This window comes from Equus quagga, chromosome 19 (genome assembly GCF_021613505.1).
Source record: "Equus quagga isolate Etosha38 chromosome 19, UCLA_HA_Equagga_1.0, whole genome shotgun sequence".
Lineage (NCBI taxonomy): Eukaryota > Metazoa > Chordata > Mammalia > Perissodactyla > Equidae > Equus > Equus quagga.
The window spans coordinates 45,019,226-45,041,048 of record NC_060285.1 but is presented as its reverse complement, the minus strand read 5'-3'; the positions used below and the strand labels follow the sequence as shown (position 1 = coordinate 45,041,048).

The following is a 21,823-nucleotide window of genomic DNA, read 5'->3' as shown; positions in this document are numbered from 1 at the left end:
ATCTCCTGCTACCTTTGTTTCATAATTCTAATGGCAAAAGCTTGTGAAGTTTATAAGGATGTATTTAGAGAACAGAAAAGTATCTGCTGGCCTAATTGAAGGGATTTAGAGAGAAGTGTGAGGTAGTATTTAATAATTTAATAGGATTAAAGCAAACCTGTATTATGAATACCTTTATCACAGGCTAAGGAACGTGTTAGTGACCCTGGAGAGAGAGCCTTCTGAGGTTCCGGAGTTAAGGATTGTGTGGCTAATGAAGTGTGCTAGGAGATTGAATGAATGAAGTGTGCTAGGAGATTGAATGAATGAAGTGTGCTAGGAGAATGAAGCTGCCTGGGATGGGTGTTTCCCTCAGCCTTTTCTATGCCAGTCCCATGTCATTTATGAGACTCTGCTGTTTACTGGTACTCTAGCAGAGTACAAAGCAGTTTTCATGACTTTCCTAGTCTCTTCTCCCCCTCAGATGTGTAATTTGACTTTCATGATTCTTTCCAGCCTGCTGAACTACTCTCTGTGTGTTTTTCTAGTCCTATGTGACCTTTCTGAAAGGTACCTTCTTGTTATTCTCTAGATAGCTTCTAAGATGACTTTAATAACCGACTGCAGAAGGTTTAAAGAAAAACACTCCATGATCGTTGAAGTGTCATACATGGAGAATATTGTGTGCGCCCATTGGAAAATTTTTTCAATTCAATGCTGTTAAATAAAGATGGAGAGGAAGCATGGAACTGAGGTTGTTTTACCAGATCTTCCTTTACGAGTGGAAATAACTTCTGCATATATAACACTGTTATTTTTCTTCCACTCTCAAAGGTTTATGGTTAGAAATGTTGCTATGCCTATAGGTGTATTTATCAGTAAACAAAATCAAATGCCTCACTTTCTCATTTGAGACTGACTGCTGGCGCGTCTCACGTTCTTCAGAGACACTCCAAGGCATTCAGCATCGTCTCCTGCTTCCTACCTTAGAGGTGCATATTTTTTCTTCCATAACTCATATTTCAAAGCTGCCCTAACATTTATTTCTGTTGCTTTCCTGAATTCGTGTCAGGAAGAAGAATGCCCTATGAAAAATAATTAACTGTTACCAAATATATCATTTATCTTAAACGTTTAAAGGAAGAGTTCTTCTATGGGGATTTCCAGTGATTTATTTCAAACTCTAATTCAATTCATGATTGACTCTTTCTGAATCAGAGGTCACATGCAGGTGAGCCATGGGCTCAACATGGCCACTAGACATATTTTATTTGGTCTTAAAGATGTTATAAGGGGTCGGCCCGGTGGCGCAGTGGTTAAGTTCGCACGTTCCACTTCTCAGCAGCCCAGGGTTCGCCGGTTCGGATCCCAGGTGCGGACGTGGCAACGCTTGGCACTCCATGCTGTGGTAGGCATCTCACGTATAAAGTAGAGGAAGATGGGGGCTGGCCCCGTGGCCGAGTGGTTGGGTTCGCGCGATCTGGTGCAGGCGGCCCAGTGTATCGTTGGTTCGAATCCTGGGCGCAGACATGGCACTGCTCGTCAAACCACGCTGAGGCAGCGTCCCACATGCCACAACTAGAAGGACCCGCAATGAAGAATATACAACTATGTACTGGGGGGCTTTGGGGAGAAAAAGGAAAAAAATAAAATCTTAAAAAAAAAAAGTAGATGAAGATGGGCACGATGTTAACTCAGGGCCAGGCTTCCTCAGCAAAAAGAGGATGACTGGCAGTAGTTAGCTCAGGGATAATCTCCCCCACCCCTGAAAAATAAAGATGTTATAAAATCTTTGAATTAATTGCTAATATTTTATGGTTGGAGAATTTCAAATAAAAATCTAGATTACTAACTTTCTTGAAAAATAGAATATCTGCTAACATTCCCATATGGGCAGTGGTCGGTTAGAGCTGAAGTTTTTAGAATATGAGCTCTCTAGTTATTCAGAAGTCCCTGCCCTAATTCATCCATTTATGTTCCCTTGTCCCACTAGACTTTTTAATTGATCTATTCTTTAGACCAGTGCTTCTCACATTTTAATATCCATGTGAATCACTCGAGCATCTTGTAAAAATTCAGATATTGATTCATTAGTGGATGGAGCCTGAGATTCTGCATTTCTAACAGGCTGCCAGTGATGTCAAAGTCACAATATGTTGAGTAGTAAAGTTCTAGACCAGTGGTGCTCAAAGTGTGGCTTTTGACAGAAGCATCAACAGCTACCGAATCTTGAATTCTGGAAGTTGTGCCTAGCAATCTGTTATATGAAAACCTCCTGGTGATTCTAATGCACACTAAAATTTGAGAACCACCATTCTTGTCTATTTTAGGTAGGAGCACTGTTCATAAAATCACCTAAATTGGAGGTTTCAAATCCTGGTTGGACGTCAGAAATCATTTTGGAGAACTTCCAAAAATATTGATGCTTGAGCCCCACCCCGAGAACTGGGCAGAGTTGGTGTCGGGTGGAGCCAGGCGTCAGTGTTTCTAAAGCTCCTCCATTGATGCTAATGTGCAGCAGAGCTGAGACTCTGCCAGACGGAGTCTTTCTTGGCACATCACCTGGATGTTCAACAGCTCTCTTGTCAGAAAACATTTTATAACTCTAACACTTTTAACTTAAGTCCCTTTTTTTTTTTTTTTTTTTTTTTGCTGTATCCTCTGTGAAGCACAACACAGCTGATTTCCCATCATGTTCTTAATGATCACTGGGTCCTTTGATCAAATACAGTGTTTCATAAATCATCTCTTCACAAGTGTATTTGTTATTTTGAGAGCCTGTCCCACTATCTCCTTGCAGAGTGCATATTAGACTTCTGAGCTCTATGAATCAGGAAACATTTCTTGTTAATTCTGTTGACACAACCTAATAGATCAGGTTGTGCATTGCACAAGTCTAGAAGGGCATTGTTCGCATGTGTAACCATCATAGATTTGGATATTTATTAAGCCCATTTTCTGTCATATGGCAGTACAGTGCCTAGAGATAAAGGTGGCTTTTCCTAGATATGGTAATGGCGTCAACTGGGTTAGCAGTAGGGCTGTATTTAGTCTAACAAGTAAGACCACCCTACATGCATGATGAAATAGATTTTCCTCAACTGAAATTCTGAGTAATGAGTCATGTGGTTCAGTTTAGTATCGGTGTTAAGCGGTTAATATGCTTTAATTAGCTTCTGTACAGTTAGGGTGATAGTGTTCCAGTAAACTTAGGGTGGTAGTGTTCTAGTAAAAAATTATTTGAAAGCCAGATATTAATACCGAATTCATTTGACTATTTTAGAACTATTTTTAAAAGTTGTGCCCGTTATATACTATGTTCTGATTTATGGCATTGTCTAGAAATAACACTTAGTATCACTAAAACATCTTAGAGCAAGCAAAGTGCTCTCACAGGTTAGCCCAATGATTTGAGCCACAGCATTCTAGAAAGCAACCTAGGAAAGAAAAAGAAGAAGAAAAAGAGGCATGTTATCAACTAGTCATTTTGCTTTCCTTTGGTGATAATGGGAACATTTCACGTTTAGTTTGGTGAGTGTGCATATGTATAGATGAAGCAACAGAATGACTTAAGCTAACTCTGCAAATGGAATTGATCTTTGTCTTTGGGCTTACAGTGAAAGTCATGCCACTTTACCACGTGCTGGTGTATTTGGCTAGAGTGGAAACGAAAGATTTTTATATTTAATAGTACGTCGCCATATATATTTTCTTAGTTTAAGAATGTCAGCAGAGCATGGTTTCTAAGTGATCTCGTTTCCCCTTTTCTCTAAGGGTTCAAAATCGCTAGTTCTTGTCACAGGGTGTTTGTGTGGGGAGAGCAGGTTTTGATGGCTTTCACTGACATCAGATGATTTGCCACACTAACGAATGTGGGCTCTCAGTTGACAACAAAATTATGTGTAAAGTGGAAATCTAACCGTATTTTTCATGAACTCATTGGCACTTAAGCAAAGGAATTTAGAGCAAGTTTACTCAACGTCTTGCCTTTTATAATACAGTTCTTTAAGGGGGGGTTGGACATTTGTGGAAATCAACACTGGCAGTCCACAAGAAACCTGAATACATTATGTGTTCCTAGATATCAGCAGAAAACTGTGTGATCTGAAATTTCAACATTCTTTTCCAGCATTGCAGACACACTGCCTCTATTGTTTTTTTCCTTCAAAAAGCTTTTTAAAACAATAGATTTTAGTTCTGACTGCAACATTGGGAATGAAAAGATAGATGAGGGTGGGCATGATCCTCTTGGTACCTCAGAGTTCTGGGTGCTAATCCCTACTATTTTTGATTTATTGTTTGGCCTTTAACTAAGTCCCTTCCATCAATGTAAAAATAGAACAGAATGTAACATAGAGATTAAGAACATGGGCTCTGAAGCTAGGCAGCCTTGGTTTTGACCCTGGAAGGATTTAAAGACATGTATGCTGTTAATGGAAAGGAACTTCTGTATCACTTTTCCATTACTAGCAAAACTGGACTTTTTTGAGGTTAGCATTATGAAAATAACTTGTTCTATTTGTAATATAAAATGTGTTCCCTTTCTCTTCCCCTTATCTTCCGCCTCTCCCTCACTCTCAGCCTTCTGGTTCCCTGCATTCACAGTCTTGGCTAATGGAACACCATGATCCTCTTCATTACCCATTCATGCAACTAGGCGGCACGTTCTATGCCTCCCTGGTGGATTTCTCATGCTCAGTATTTAATTAATTCCCAAGTCCTGTGTGTTTCCACCTCTGAAACGCCTGCCTCTATATGTTAGTTAGGGTTCTATATTTCTTACGTGGGCTACTTTGAACCACTCGTTCTGCTCCTTTTTTCCCTCCACCTGAAGGAGTGATTTTCAACCCTTGTTGCACATTAGGGCCATTTAAAGAGTAAGGAGACCTAGGTCCCTCCTTAGAATAATTAATCCAAAATCTCTGGGAGATGAACCAGGTATTAATAGTTTTTAAAGGTTTCCCAGGTGACTCAAATGTATTTTCGGGCCACTCTTCTAAATACTCTTTATAACAATGATTCTCAAAGTTGATCACCTGACCAGCAGCATCAACATCACCTGGAACTTGTTAGAAATGCAAATTTGGGGGCTGCCCCGTGGCCAAGTGGTTAAGTTCCACTCTCTGCTTCAGCGGCTGGGGTTTCCCTGGTTCCGATCCAGGGGGGTGGACATAGTGCTGCTCAACAGGCTGTGCTGAGGCGTCCCACATAGCACAACCAGAGGCACTCACACCTAGAATATACACCTATGTACTGGGGGGCTTTGGGGAAAAGAAAAAAAAAAGATTGGCAACAGATGTTAGCTCAGGTGCCAATCTTTAAAAAAAAAAGAAATGCAAATTCGGCCCCTACCAGAGATCTACTGAGTCAGAACTCTGGGCTTGGGGCCCAGAAATATGTATTCTAACCAGTCCTTCGGGTGATTCCGGTGAATGCTCAAACTTGGGAACCACTGCTCTATGATAAAAATCTCCTTTTTTTTCTGGTTGTGCACCACTAAAATGAAATTTTTTATTTAATTTTGAAATAGTTCACATAATACTTTCATTAGCTAAATTTCAAGGCACAATATCCACTTAAAGTGAAGTTCGTTGTTGATGAGAATGGATGTAAATCAATAGTGCAAGGACTCTTGTTGATAAATTTCTTTTCGATTTTTTTTGGTAATAAATAATTATACCTTTGTTTTTCAGCCTTATAGTGCAAATGGAATAGAGCGAATAGAGTGTAGTGGTTGGGGACCTACACCAGACTGCCCAAGTTTGCACCCCATCTCTGCTAATACCAAACTGGCCTGGCAGTTCCTTAACGCCTCTGTGCCTCAACTCCTTGTTTGTAAAATGGAGCTCTGAGCAGTGTCTGTCTCAAAGAACTGTTAGGATTAAGTGAGTTAATTCATGTAAATCACTTTTAAAGTGCCAGGCCCTTAGTATGTACTCAGGAAACATTACTTACTCTTACCCAGAATTGAAGAACTGTCAGCTCTGTCATTTTCTTGCTGTTTTTTGGTATCTTTGTATAATGAGTATTAACCTCAATCTATTACCTTTTTTTGCAGGAATCTTTTTAAGCCACCTATTTATTTTGGGAGAGTTGGTTTAGTTCGACTAGATAATATCATTCATAAATCTGTTTATCTGGGTGTTCCCTGGCTGCCACATGCCCTAACCCCTCGGAAGTGAACCAACAAGAAAGTAGGGGCCGGCTTGAGGGCTGTGGAGCTCCTGCTCTCTCTTCAGGGTCCTTGATAATTTGACCAGGGGAGAGTATCTGTGCCAGGCAAAAATAAATATAAATCATAGTTCTACTTTACTCTCACACCTTCCTGAATAGTTTTATACACCCTGTGGAGGAAAGCACCCCTCCATGGAAGATTCGCTGTAGATCAGTGCTTTTCAAACTTCAATTCTGTGTGAATCGCTTGAGGATCTTATTAAAATGCCTATTCTGATTCAACCACCTGGAGCTGGTTCTGAGATTCTGCTGACAATTGCATTGAATAGGAGAAGAAACCTAGCAGTCAACAATTGAGGAAACGAGCAGTGAAGAGTCAGGAGGTTAGGAGTAAAACCAGCTGCGAAGTTAGAGGTATCGTATTCGTATAGCTAACTCGGAGACCTTGAGGATGATTTTTGGAAAGTAATATTAGCTATTATTATTAAATTGGACCCTTTGAGACAAAACCCACAATTGTGGCCTGGTTTTAATTTCTCCATCTGCCTGAACTTACATAGGACGAGATACAGAGCACCCTACTTCCAGTATGAATTTAGAAAGACAGACTCATAAAATTCAATGAATGCAGCTGATTTTAATCTAATACACAATTTAATATAGCTGATACACATATACACACTGTGTATATGTATATATGTAATATTATGTATATACTTATACTCAGTATGTATATTTATGTAATATACACATTATATTATACATATACAAATATATATTATATATCTTTCTAGACATGCATATATAACCACATACACACATATATACATAATGCACTGAGATCCAGAGAGTTGAACACAAGCTTCTTGGGAGACATCCCAAACCCTTTGTAGCCTTTTCTGCCTGGGCTGTAAGGAGGTCAGGTTAGAAGGATGCAGTCTCCCATCCAGGCCTGGGGTATCTCTAACCCTGATGAAAACATGAGCAGGAACTTCAGTGCCCCTAGACCTGTCCATTTTAGTGCAGCATGCCACAGAATACTGTTTTCATTTCCATCTATTCAGACAGCTTCAAAGACATAAGTAAAAAATTTGCATGGTGTATTGGGAGGACAAGAAACAGAAATAATGGAAAGGGTGTTCCCATTTTCTTCATGGCAGTGTCCCTGCTGCAAGGGCACAGTGGTCAGCTCCACGTGTTTGAGCTCTAGAACTCTCCTGCTCTGTCAACTATCATGTTAGGAAAATGGCTCCTGGCAATTTTCCATCATATTAATTCCCTGAGCATTTACACTAGGAGTAACATTTTTATGATGGGTCCAAAAAAATATCCTCTTCTCAGCATTTCACCATTAGGCATACTAAATGTTTTCCTTCCTATAAAATATACTTCAAGAGTATAAGTTACTGGTGCACATTAGATTCTGGAGCTTGGAGAAGCAAAAGGTTTGGTTCAATCTCTGGCTCCTGACTAGCTCTTTCTGTATTTCATTCTTGATCAAATGTAAATTGAACTAGGGAGTATTTGGGACACTAGTAATGGGTTTTGAAAAAAATCATTGACTAGAAGCTCTCAGAAACTCTGAAGAAAATTGGAAAAGATGGTTTATTTATACTCTCAAGAAAATATTTATAGTGAAGCATCAGGAACTTTCGATAATGAAAGACATGATTCGTATTTTCATCAATGCCTCTCATTGGGTACAGAATCCAGCCTGAATGGGACATGACATTTATTTTTCTTCATAGCATTGAGTGACTTGATGCTATTTCAACTAGCAAATCTATAGGTAAGGGTTATAAAAAGGTAAAGTATTTTAGTAATATGCCAAGGACTAAGGTCCTATTTTAGTTCCTTAAAGGCAAATTAGCTTTGAGTTAGTGTTTTAAAATTTAGTAAAGTAACACAGTGTCATCATGTTTTTTTGTTTCTATAATTGTACTATTTTTTAGCTCTGTTTTCTTCTCTTGCCTCTGTGCCTTTATTACCCCAAACACCATCAGAGATTTCCCTAGGAACCTATAAAAGTTAGAATGAGTTTTGGTATCTCCTGTTTCTACTACCAGCTCTCTGAAAATTCATCCATTGTTTAGATGCCGGTCAATATTAAGCAATACTTTGTACTGCAATAAGAAGTGACTCAAAAAATCAACAACTATTGGGCTTCAGGGATATTTTTCTTAGGGGCTTCAGAAAGTACTAGATTTTGCTTGAAATTAATGCTAGACAATTTTAAGCTAAGACCCCAACATTGATTCCTTTCAATTATACGTCTGCATTTTTTAAATTGAATATTGTGTGTACTACTAGTACAGTTATACTAAGGGGAACTCAGCTTACGGCACAATGAATCTGTTTCCACTTTACCAAAACTACATAAATAATCTTTTTAGAGGTACCAATTTGTACTCTGTCTGAAGTGCATATGAATTTGCAAATACATTTTAATGACAACTCCGAGTTAAGAATGCTCATTCATAAATAGGACTATTTTCATACTCTCTTCTGCTGGAAATGTGAATCCATCAATTAAAGAGTGTCAAAGAGCTATCCAAACCTCTGAAATGACTCCCAGCTACCTCTGAATTCTGAAACAAGAAAGACTCCTGATTACATCCCGTGGGAGGGGCCCACCCCAGCATCTTCCACTCATTAAATAGCAGGCTAATGAGAGCCCTAAAAGAGGTGATGATGTAACACATATGATTAGACTCTGTGTTATATCTGTGTAAAAAGTTTTATAATTTGTTTTGAAAATCTGTTGAGAATGATATTGAACTAGTATTCTTTGAAAGCATTAGTTAGTATTTGACTCCTTGAGTGTCTAATGTCTGTTTTATAAATACATCTAAGATACTCACAGACACTGATGACTCTTGCCTCCTTTGTGGGTGGACCACTGCTCCTGAATGATGTGCTGTCACACTCTCCTGGCTTTGCCAGCTCTATGTTAGTGGCTGCTCACATCCCTTGCGGGTTCCTCTTGCCCCCACCTCTGCCTCTTCCTTAAATGTCAGTGCTCCTCAGACATCTTCATAGTCCTTTTCTGTGCCCAGCATTGGTTATAGTCTACCATATACACGTTGGTGACTTCTTAAGTCTGCATCCCCTGCCCAAACCTCTCCCCAACACATCAGGCCTCTGTTTCAGCCTCTCACTAGATGTCTCTACTTGGATGTGCCAGAGGCAACTCAGAATCTACATGTCCGAAACAGGATTTGTCACTATGTGCTTCAGCCATATTGATCCAGTTTTTGTCTACTGAGAGTACCACGTTTTCTCTTACTTGTTTGCACATATCCTTAGCCTAAAATATACTTTCCCTTCAGCTAATTCCTATTCACTCAACAGATCCAATAATTGAGTTTCTCTAGGAAGCCTTTCCCCATTCCTTATGTTAAGATTTGGGACCCCTTTTACATAGTAATAATGATAATAATATAGTAATATTATTATAATAATATATTATATTATACACTATAGTAATATATAATATAATAATAATATAGTAATATATAATATATAATATTACTATATTATATATGGTAATTTAGTATATAAAGTAATATATTATAGTAATATAATATATTTTTCAATGTAGTAACAACAGTAAAGATAATGATGGTTGTGGTGATAATGATACTCTATTAGTTTCTTATTGATGCTGTAACAAATTACCATATCTTTAGTGGCTTATAACAATACAAATTTATTATCCTACAGTTCTGTAGGTTGACAGTTTGACACTGCTTTCACTACAGGCTTTAGGGGAGAACCCCTAAATTTTCTTGCCTTTTTGAATTTCTAGAGGCTACCTGCATTCCTTAGCTCATGGCCCCCTTCCATGTTCAAAGCCAGCAATGGCCTCCAGAGACTTTGTCACATGGCATCACTCTGACACTGGCTCTTCTGCTTCCTGCTTTGACTTTTCAGGATCCTTGTGATTACATTGTGTCTACCTGGATAATCCAGGACACTCTTCCATTTTAAAGGTCAGCTCATTAGCAACATTAATTCCGTTTGCAACCTTAATTCTTCTTTTCCAAGAAATCAAATATATTTGCAGGTTTTTGGAATGAGGGTGAGTGCATCTTTGAAGGGGCATTCTGCAGTCTGCCACAATAGCTGACAGCTATTGAGAACTTACCACTTGCTAGGTACTTTCTAAGCACCTCACTTGTGTTAATTCATACAGTTGTCAAGAATTGTCAAGGGCCTGAGACTTTACCTTCTTCTATTTGGAAGCTAAATAAGTCAGCCTGCCCTTGTTTCATGAATGCTGGCCAGAGACACGAAACTCCTGGTTTAGAGACAGAATACTTTATCGCTCTAGCTGTAGCTGTAGCCAGAGCATCAGCATTTTTTGTGCCAGTTCCCTGAACCTCAGTTCCCAAGAGCAATGCAAAGCAGCTCAGGGGATACCTGCAAATGCAATGGATTACATCACAGGTGAGGGACCCCAAGCCTAGGGAATTCAATGCTTCTGTAAGTGAAGGGAATTCAATGCTTCTGTAAGTGATGGTAAATGTATGCTTGTTCTTTGGTCTGGAGACGACACTATCTCTATTTTTGCTGTACAAAAATATCCTTAAAAAGAAAGTCTGGAACAAAAAGCAGTCAGTGTCTGGGCTCAGGAGACATACAAAGACGTGAGAGACCTTGAGAATTGTGTTCTAACAATAACCTTCACAGTAACCCTGTGAAATAGTTGCAATTATAATCATCTCTATTTTACAGATAAGGAGTGAGAGGGGCAGAAATAAGTAACGTGCCCTATTACATAGCAGAATTGAGTTTTGAGCCTAAGCTGCCTGGTTTCAGAGCTGGTGCTCTCCATCTCTGCTCTGTGCTGTATCGTTATACCATGTCCTCAGGTCGCAGTAGCAGATGTACTGTTCTAAACTTTCCTTCACTTGTGTCTACAATGTAGATAGTTTTTAACTTGTTTGTATCTCCATGGTTCTTAAGCTCCAGGAGAGTTTAAGGAGATTGTATTCCTATTGTCCAAGGTGTCTATATCCTGCGTCCAGATCAGTGTGGCCTTTATGAAGTAATGAATATGTATTTTAGGAATAAATGAAAATGTATCATAAATGTAACCATAATAGAGAGGAACCTTTACCTTCAGCCTACATTCTCTTAGCTAATAACTAGTCTTTGTGATATAACAAGCGTTAATCAGTTTGGCCTGTCATCAAATGATGGGGGTAGGGATTATTTAGTGTGTTTTCTATGTTTGTGCCTAATCATGTCCACTAAAGCAACGACCATGAGTTTTGAAAGTGCTTGAAAGAAGATGCAAAATATGATGATGGCAATTAAAGTAGAGCTAATTTAAAAAATTAAATGGGTGAGAAAATGACAAATGTTCCATGTGCATATGGGATACATCCTTTGGCTTAGAATTTCTTTTTTGGGGAAAAAGAAAATTAGGCAACCCACGAAAAGTGCTCCTCCTTTGCAATTGACGATAATCAGTAAGTGTCGAGTAAAAGTGATTGCAGAAATGAAAGAAAAAATCTTTTCAGTGTATGGCAGGAGGATCAGCAGAAACATTGACTACACATTATGGCCTAATGCTAATTCAGGAGAATTGAGGAGTTTAAGAACTGCATGCTGGGCTTGTGAATACAAGTGGTACTGATGAAAATTCTGTTATAGACCAAATGTGTAGCTGAAACTAGTCTCTTTTGAAGGAAAAATGCCCAAATAGAAAGACCATTGGGAGAAAAGTGTGTTTTGTTTCAAAGCTTTGAAGGACTGTTCTCTCTTAAATTTGGTGGAAATGTATCCAGGGATAGTAAAGCTTAAACTCCTCTTTGTCAAATGAACTTAAAAACAGCCATTCAGAACTTAACCTGTGTATGAATAAAAAGTCTTCAGAATATGCACTTGAAAGGAAAAAAACCGTGGTTGTTCTCATGTTATAAATGCCAGTAATGGGTAATTTCTATAAATTTTATCTTATATTACTATTTTAAATGCAATTTATACTTCTACTAGCCACATATGATAACTGTCAGAACAAGAAGTTTTATTTTTAACACAAGCATAAATACATATGTAAATGGTATGTTGAGCAAGTGCCAGTCATGGCATAATCAAAATCTCACTTTTTTTAAACCTGCTATACCTTTAAAACTTATTTAGTGTCCCAGCGTGATAATATGAGAATGTCCTGAGGTTTTTTTGGCTCATTCTTAGGTAGGTCCTATATCGCTTTACATCATAAAGTACAATTTCACTTTAGAAATCAAAATGCCTAACATAATATATTAGCCAACATTTCATATTTGTTCAAAAACAAGATTCCTTTTCTCCCAAACTAAAGTCTGTGACACATTCGATTCCTGGAGGTGGGGATGAACTTGAGAGATCTCTAATTGTGATAGCGCTGATATGTCATGTTTTATGCTTACGACTAAGTGCTTTACAGGGACCATCTCATTTAATTTTCACAACGACTTTTCATATCCCCATTTTATCAACAAGGAGTGGAAGCTGAGAGAGACTGAACAATTTGTTCAAAGTCCCACAGCTAAGAAGTGACAGACCCAGGTTTGGATCCCAGACAGTGTGGACTTCAGAGCTCCAACTTTTAATTGTGATGTACACTGCCCTCTGCCAAGAAGACCTGCGCAGCAGAGCTGGGCAGAAAGTTGGACTGTGATTGAGATGCTGCTGGAGTCCAGCATGGAAGACAGAATTGAGGGTGAAATTTAAAGGGCAGAGTGAGGCAGGAAAAGTTATGTCAGAAACTTGGGGATTTGAGAGCAAGATGGATTTGGAGTGCAAGGACCAGTGCAAAGAGTTCAGAAGGTGCCTGTGAATCTGAAGGGAGTGCATCTGAGTGATACTAGCAGAGGAGTTGAATGGAGCAGCAGAGCACTTCACATGGCAGACAGAAAAACCATGGGACTGATGACCAGGACAGCAGAATTTAATGCTCTTTCTTGGATGAGTGTTGGTCATGGTGATGGATCAGTTTGGGTTGTAATACCAGGCACAAATAGTTGTAAGCTATATACAGTGTGACTTGTCATCACAAAGGAAACTATTCATTTATTTTGCAATAACTTCTTCAACATCAGCTATGTGCTTGACACTGTGCTAGGTACTGGCAGTGCAGCAACTGAAATGGACAACCACTAGCCTGTGTGGAGCTACAGTTCAACTGAGTTGGCATCTCAGCTTAGATGTTGCCTCCCCTGAGAGGCTTTTCCTGGTCACTCAGTCTAAAGTATCCTCCCCAAGCCCTTTATTCTTTAGCATCCCCTGTGTTGTTTTCATCATAGTATCAATCACAATCTCATATTATCCTGTTTATTGTATTTTTTGGCTTCCTACTCCACCCACTTCCCCTCCACCCCCCAAAGCTGGAATGTGAGCTCTGTGAGAGCAGGGGCCTTGTCAGTCTCCTCTGCTGGAACAGAGTAAGAACTCGACTAACTTTGTGAATGAGTGAAAGAAATACGCTACATGTTCAGGGAAAATAGGAAAGACTAGTTATTCCCATGAGAAAGGCTTATGGATTTTTTTCCTGCTGTGAGACCAGAACTTCTAGTATTAATGCATAGCGCTTTAGATTTTCTGAGCAGAAAATCATACCCATATGGGGACCAGTGTTGCTTTATAAGGAAAGCCCACATCCACGCTCACGCCCAGGGCGTGGCAGCAGGTCCGCTCTCTGCTGCAGTGTGGAGGAAATAGCTGCTGGGGTGATGCTCTTGAGTCACTGGGGGTAAAACCTTTCCTTGGTTATTCAAGCTCTTGTATTCTGGGACTTGCTATCCTTTTTCAGGCTGAAGATTGAAGTCTGGGGCATTGTGGGTTCTGATCTTAGCCGAGACTCTCTTACTAGTCTCAAAATATTTAGATAAATAAATGGATGACAAATCTAAGATGAACTGACAATTTTGAGTATGGACAACTGGAAGGCAAAGTTGGCTTTTGAAGAAATATTGCCATGGAGTGCCAGGACTTAGGGGGTCTGGCTTAGGCAAAAGGGAGAGTCAAGAGAGAGCAGGACACTTGACAAGTATCTGAGGTCATGCTTCACATGTTTCTCCTCTACTCCTGTCACTCTTAGAGCAAAATGTGTGAACTTGGTAATGTGGCAGAGAGTGTCTGAGCTAGAGGAGACCAGACTTTCAGTGCAGCCAGGGCTGGGAGTGCCCAGAGCTTGGGCCAGTGCATCTTATTCTGATCACCCAACTGGGATGATCTGTGAGCTCAGAATCTACGGAAGAGAGGAGAGGCCAATATTGCACATCTTTTTTTGCTGGTGTTTATTTAATCATGTAGAACGCATTCAAGTATATTTCTAGTTTATGAAGTATATTTCTAGTTTATGCATGAGAACACCCTCACTCTGCCGGAGACTGGATTTCAGTTTGTGTGGGCCTTTAGAGCCCGCTAGGCGATTCTTACCCCTTTCCAGGTGGTTTCACCTCCTAGCACGGTGTTGTCAGGCTGAGGGGACGTTTTTCTTGGAAACTGACTTTCCCCAGAGTACAAAAGAGGAAGCTGTGAGACTTTCTTAAGGTTTAAGCCAGATCAAAGGGGAGGAGACTATTCTAGAAGGAATAGTACATTGAGGGGCCATCAAATAACAGTCTGCTACAAAAGTGCGTGGATATTTTCCTCTGAGCTCCAAGAGAACTGTCTGGGCATGTGGGTGGCAACGGATGGCAGTGGAGTGGGTGAGAACAGTCAAGGAAGACTGCTGGAATGAGGCAAAAAACAACCCACAGAGGCAAATCCTGGGAACTTTGATTTTCAAAAGTCAGAGGGTGACAAGAAAATAAAGAACAAAACAACAGTAACAGCAAGAAAGGCTAATGGGAGAAGTGGAGGAGAAACATGGATATCAGACCTTCATGAACAGTACGATAATTCTCAGCAATATAAAAAAAGTAAGAACTGAGATGTCTCCATGAGAGTCTCTGGTCTCAGTTGGGGAGAGCTGTTCCAACCTAGTGTTAAAGGCAGAAGGCAAATTACAGGGCGTCGAGGGGCGTAGGAGGGATCAAGGAGAGAAAGTCATGTTTTTATGTTAATTTATGAAATCACATTCACTAGTATTATATGTATACTTGCTATCTGCCTATAGTTTTTAGGATGGTAGTAATTAATTGAAAGCAAACTACTATGCATGATTTTATTCAAGATTTTCTTTAAATTTCTAAGTAAATTAGATTCTGAAACGTTTGAGTTTTCTTCTGTTTTGAAGGCATATTAAAGAGTTATAGTTGCACATTTTAATGGCTCTAGCCTTATGACAAACTTATTTTTCAAAAATTAAAATAATTTAATTCATTATGACTAAATCTTACCTTCTTCGAAGCTAAGCCAAAAAACATTTCAATTACTGAAGTTTTTTTTAACAGCTTCATTGAGGTATGTTGGTGTGCAGTAACTGCACATATTTAAAGTGTATAACTTGCTGTCTTAAGATATGTGTACACCCATGAAACCATCAGCATCGTGAGCATATCCATCACCCCCACAGACCTCCTGTCACTCTCTTTTAGCCCCTCCCATCTTTGTCCCCAGGTCACCACTGATCTGCTTTTTGACCCTAGAGATTAGTTTGCCTTTTCTAGAATTTTATATAAATGGCATGAATTATGGAGTGTATATGTATATGTATTTTCTTCCTTTTTACTCACTGTAACTATTTTTGGGACTCACTTGTGTTGTTGCATGTATTGATCGTTCATTTCTTTTTATTCTGAGCAGCATTTTGTTGTATGAATGTACCACACTTTATCCATTCACCCATTGATGGACATTGGATTTATTTCCAGTTTTTGCCTATTGCAAGTGAAACTATTATGAACATTCATGTACAAGCCTTTAGATGGATATATGCTTCATGCAGGTGTTCTTAAACTATAACCCTACCCTGATTCCTTGTCATGAAGACACAGAGCAGAGAGATCCAGTTAAATCTCTCTCAGTGGCTGCTAGAACAAACTCCAAGTTTCTTCAGTACTTCGTTATAAGGTTATTACGTGTGTAGGAGTATAATCTAAACTTTCGTTACTTTCTCTTTTGTTCCTTCTGCCATCCATAGACATGATTCCCTATGTCTATCTCCATCTCTATTATAAAGCCTGCCTGGGTCCGAGAAGCTGCCGCCTACTGCTCTCCTCCATTGTCAATCACTTTCTCTGAGTCTGGCTCCATTCACTGAAGTTCCTTGTCTGGTTGATGTATGGACTTGTTATCAAGCCTGACTTATGTGCCCTCAGACCTCTGGATACCAAGATATAACCAGCTGCCTGCCTGGCTCACCACTGCCTGATGTCTTCGGTACCAACCTTCAGCTGTCTCCTCAGTGTACCTGCATATGCTACTAGCCAAGCTTTTGATCTCCGATGACTGCCCCCTCAGTTTACCTTCTCCTTTGTTCTAAACTCCTAGACTCCTCATCTGACCATTTCTGGAGTCTTCTCTCTGTGCCATTTGCGCCAATCCAAATCCCAGGGTGTGGTCTGATTTACTCACTTCATCTTGGGGACCTGCCTAATCTGGGCTCATAGAGTACTCTAGCATACAGGAGTGTCTCTGCTTGCAACATGCTTGGGTCCAAAGCATTATCTTTATGTCCACGTAGTCCTACAAGTAGATGACACCAGGTATGCTACTGCCTTTGCCATCTGCTGGTAGCAGGCAGAGTTGACACAATGTTCCATGGCTTAGTGTGTTCATATTGAGGGGAGGTCTCAAGTTAAAATCTTAAGTAGAAGGATGTCTATCTGTTATTTACTTGCAATTTGTACCAATTCTTGGATCTACATTCTTCTTCTTTATGTGCTTCAGCCACACCAATCTTCCTTCTGTTTGTCCGATATGCTGCTCATATTCCCTCCTGAGGGCTTTTGTATCTGCTGTCTCCCCTTCTTGGAACACACTTCCACAGAGATTCAAACAGCTGGCTTCTGCCATTGCTGACATCTCAGGTGCAATGTGAGTACCTTAGAGAGGCCTGCCATGATCAGGCTACAGCCGCCCCACCCACCAGTCCATCACTGTCTTACTCTATTATATTTTCTTTGTAGAATTTATCACTTTCTAAATTCCTTTCATTTGTCTATTACTTGTTAATTGACTTCCTCCTCCTACACACATCCACATATGAGTATAAGAGCCATGGGAACAGGGAGCAAGGAGCTTGAAGGACAGAACAGTGCTTTTATTGTGCAAAGGAGATGCTCAGCCAATACAGTCCTTCTGTCTGCCTGCTGAAGTCCTCTGTGTCTTTGGAGTCCAACTCAAATACTCTCTCTTTCAAGAACCTCTCCAACCACATTTGTTTTCTCTCTCTTTCACAGCATTTTTCATTCTTTCTTTATTTCTTGTGTTAAGCCGTCCTGTCTCCATTTTTAGTTTAAAATGTAGCAGATACAGGGACCATACTTGACATTTTAATATGCATTTCAGACTTAAGGACACAGTGAATGCTGAGAAGATGTTTGTCAAAGTCTTAAATAAATGAAAATCAACCATATTATAAGAGTATTGACTATTTTATTCTTTTTCTTATTATGAAATATTTAAAGCAAACAGAAAAGAATCAATAATATTACAAATAATACGCATGTACCCATCACCTGCTTTAAAAAATTAAAATTAAAGACATTTGAAATCCCTTGTGTGACTGTGTGTAATATGGTGATTTATAAGAAATATATATTTGGTCAAATATATATAAGGAATATACATTTGGTCTTTGTCTATGGTTCCTGGCTCACAGCTCACAAAACCCTTAGAATTTCCTAAGTGATGAGAGCAATAAAGTTGTCTTTTGTTAATGTGGTGACTTTTGAAACTAACTTAAGGATGGGAGCTGGTTGCCAGGGGAAACAACCATGTGACTAGAAGTTTGGAACTTTTAGTCCCACGCACTGAGCTCCATGAATTGAGTTCAGTCACCAATGGCCAGTGATTTCATCAATCATGGCTGTGTAAGGACGCCTCCATAAAACCCAGAAAGGACGGGGTTCAGAGAGCTTCCAGGTGGGTAAACACGTGGAGATTTGTGGAGAATGGCCCCTGGAGAGAACATGGAAGCTCTGCGCCCTTTCCCCATACTTTGCTGTATGCATCTCCTCTATCTGGCTGTTCCTCAGTTATATCCTTTTATAAGAAGTGATCTAGTAAGTAAAGTGGTGATCTAGTAAGTAAATGTCTCCCTGAGTTCTGTGAGCCACTCTAGGAAATTAATCAAACCTGGAGAGGAGGTCGTGGAAATCTCTAATTTACAGCCAGTTGGTCAGAAATACAGGTAACAACCTGGGACTTGCATTCGACATCCTGAGTTGGAGGGGGTAATTTGAACCTCCAGTTTGTAGCTAGTAGTTCAGAAGCATAGGAAACAACCTGAACTTGTGACTGGCATCTGACATGGTTCGGGGGGGAAGTCTTGTAGGACAGAGCCCTTAACCTGTGGGATCTGATATCTCCAGGCAGACAGTGTCAAAATTGAGTTGAATTCTCGGACACGCTACTGGTGTCCAAGAATTGCTTGCTGATGGTGTGGGAAACTACCCCCCGACCCCAAGGTGAAATTGGGTCTGGGAACCCAGAAGACCATTCCTCATCCCTTTTTCCTTCTTTCTTTCCTGAAGCCATCACGATTCTGAATTTGGTGTTTATCATTCCTAAATGTGTGTGACGGTATGTGCATTATACCACTGCTATCTGTTTGGGGATGTGTGTGCATGTGTGAGTATCCATTTACAACATATGGTATAATTCTGTTTAAAGTAGTATAGGTTAGGGTCACTTTACATCTTACTTGCTCTGTCTACATTATATTTTTCAGATTATCCATGTTGATACATGTAGTGTTAGAATCTAGCGGTGAGATCATTTATTTCATTTACTGTATAGTATTCCTTTATACTATTATTTCAGTTTCTTGCTGATTATCTTGATGAAAGGCATTTGGTTTTCCATTTTCACTCTTACAAACAATATTGAAGTAAATATTCTTGTTCCTTTTTTTTTGGCACCCTATTAAATTACTCCAGGGGTTAGATTGGGAAGTCAAACTTCTCAGTCAGGGGCTGTAAACTTTACTGTGATTCAGAACAAGTCCTAGAGCTGGGCTGCCTGGGCTCAAATCCCTAGTCCGTGCTTGCTGGCTTTCCCAGGAAGCAATGAGCCCCGGCAGTGTTCAGCCCTTCTCATGCCTTCCCTCAGCCCTGGCACCAGGCAGTCAGCTTGGCTCAGGTCCCTTGGTCTCTGGCGGATCCTGCTGGGGCCAGTTCCCAGCTGCCACTGCCCGTGGAGCCAGAAGCCAGCAGGCCTGTGACTTCATATGCAATCATGACTTCACATTTCTGATCCATGGAGAGGTTTATTTTCAAGGCTGCAGATATTTTTTAGTTTTCCCTTTTGTTATTTTATGTACCACCACTACGTGTTTGGAGCAGAGGGAGTGCATCAAAGCGTGAACTGACCGTGTCACCTCAACCAGAAGTTGATAATACTCCTACGACCTTTTAAAAGAAGCACCAATCTTAGAGTCATCTAATCATAGATTTTTGGAGCTGGAAGGGATTTTAGAGATAATGAAAGCCAATAACCTTATTTTATGGGTGAAGGAGTTGTGGTCTTGAGAAATTAAGTGATTTACCAATGTCATATATCTAGTTAATGGTGGAGGTGGGACCAGAACCGACGCCTGCGGATTCTCTCAATAGTCCTTTTGCCACTCCATCCACTATTATAATTTTCTCTATAAGCTATATTTACATGGGACATTTTATTTTTAAAAGAACTCAAAAAATAAATTAGAATTTAAGCAATTAGGAAAATATCACATTTTAAACTGATATAAAATGTTTTCTCTTGAAAAATATTGAGGTAAAAGTACAGTATTTACTGCATTGAGCTGGATCTATTTTCATTGGAAGGTACAATGCCTCTTGATTGTAGAGTCCTGCTGCATTTGGTTTTCTTGACTTTCTGAAGCTTATTAGGATGGGCCCATCAATAATGGTGCCAATGCTTCCAGCCTTCTACAGTGCTGGGTCTGAAAACGAACAGGGGTGAATGGATATGGCCAGCGTTTACAGTGATAGCCTGTATTTGTCCTGTCGTGTAGAAATGGCAGGTAGCTTAATTTAGGAGAAAAGTTTACTAAGAAAGAGCAAGTATTCCTTCTAATTAAGATTTCTGGACTCTCTTAGGATATGAATTTAGGATCTGGTATACCTGTTAAAACCTTTGGAATTATTTTATTCTATTTCTAGATCTTTTAGCTGTGCCTAAGCATCCGTATGCTGCTATGGAGAACTGGGGACTAAGTATTTTTGTGGAACAAAGAATACTGCTGGATCCCAGTGTTTCATCTATTTCTTATTTGCTGGATGTCACCATGGTCATTGTTCATGAGATATGTCACCAGGTACGAGAAAAAGATCAGGTGTAAGTATAATTGCAAACTGTTGAGAATGTAGACTGATTTCAGATGCTTAGATTAGGGAGTAGATTATTATACTCCCAATTAAGTTTTAATTATATAGAGAGAACTGTGTAGTTCTTTCTGGAAGATATGTTGTTTTTCTAAGATGACAGCTCAAACAAATGCAGACACACTGATCATATTGAATAAGCAACTGTCATTCATTTAGTTGGGAGTGAGATGGCACTGCCGCCCAGCAGCCTCTTTGAAGACCCTGGCCAGTCAATATGCCTTGTCAACCTTGCTTTATTTTCTTGTGATTATTGGTGTGTATATGTGGTAAGCACAGAGATGGCAATGATTTATAGCCTTGCTGCAAGATACAGCTGACTTTTGTGTATGTGTCAAAATTTGCTTTTGCTGAAATCAATTTGTTATTCCCCTTTTCCCATCACACAGACACTTAGGAAGTCTTTCACTAACTTATCCATAGACTTTCTGTTCTCAAATGATTGATATTTTTTTGTCTTGGCATGTTCAGAAATTCATATGTAAATTAGCCAACTTTGTAATGAAACTAAGATAAAATTAATTTCATTTTGATTTTATGCACTTTCTTACAATGAGTGGAAGGTGTTACAGAGATTTTTCAATGCTTGTTTGAATTTTGATTCTAGAGAAAAAAAAACCCCTGAAAATAAGTATTCGTACTAATAGAAAGCAATACCTCTCCTGGTTACCAGTAACTATGGATAGTTTTTAAGTTAAAACACCGGAAATCTCATTGTGATGCTGTATAACTTCAATTGGTTATGAATCCAAAACCTTTTTAAAAGGCTAGAAAAACTTAAGAAAGAGAGATGTGGAAAATGCTTTCAGTGAAAGAAGGTGAACTATTAAATGCTAATGATGAATACTGACAATGATAAGTTGGCACAGGCCCTGTGACCATTCACCTAAGTGTCCACCTTCTGCAGTGGACCTGTGAGATGTTTGTGCCTGTCATGCTGGCCAGGCTGGGCGTGTGTTTCTTGCCTAAGAAACTTACAGGGATCCATTGCAGATAACTACTCCTCTGCTGTGCTAAAGAGAAGGTTTCCATCTAAACCTACAATTCTTTGAGAGAAAAGCGGCTTCCTTTTGAATGTTCCTGGAAACAAGTTACATGCATAGTTGAAATAAGAGTACATGGGTAACGCTATCATTGTTCCCAGCACTGGATTCCACTGGTTCCATATTCTGAGGTGCTTT

At 39.6% G+C, this 21,823-nt stretch overlaps 1 protein-coding gene across 3 annotated transcripts in view; it reads left to right on the top strand.

Moving 5' to 3' along the window:
- Positions 1-21,823, top strand: part of TRHDE (thyrotropin releasing hormone degrading enzyme) — a 358,131-nt gene that overhangs the window by 181,261 nt on the left and 155,047 nt on the right. For all 3 annotated transcript variants that reach the window (XM_046646029.1, XM_046646028.1, XM_046646030.1), the window contains exon 4: positions 20,421-20,575. In XM_046646029.1, coding sequence (XP_046501985.1) covers positions 20,421-20,575 — 155 coding nt within the window. The remainder of the gene's footprint in view (positions 1-20,420; positions 20,576-21,823) is intronic.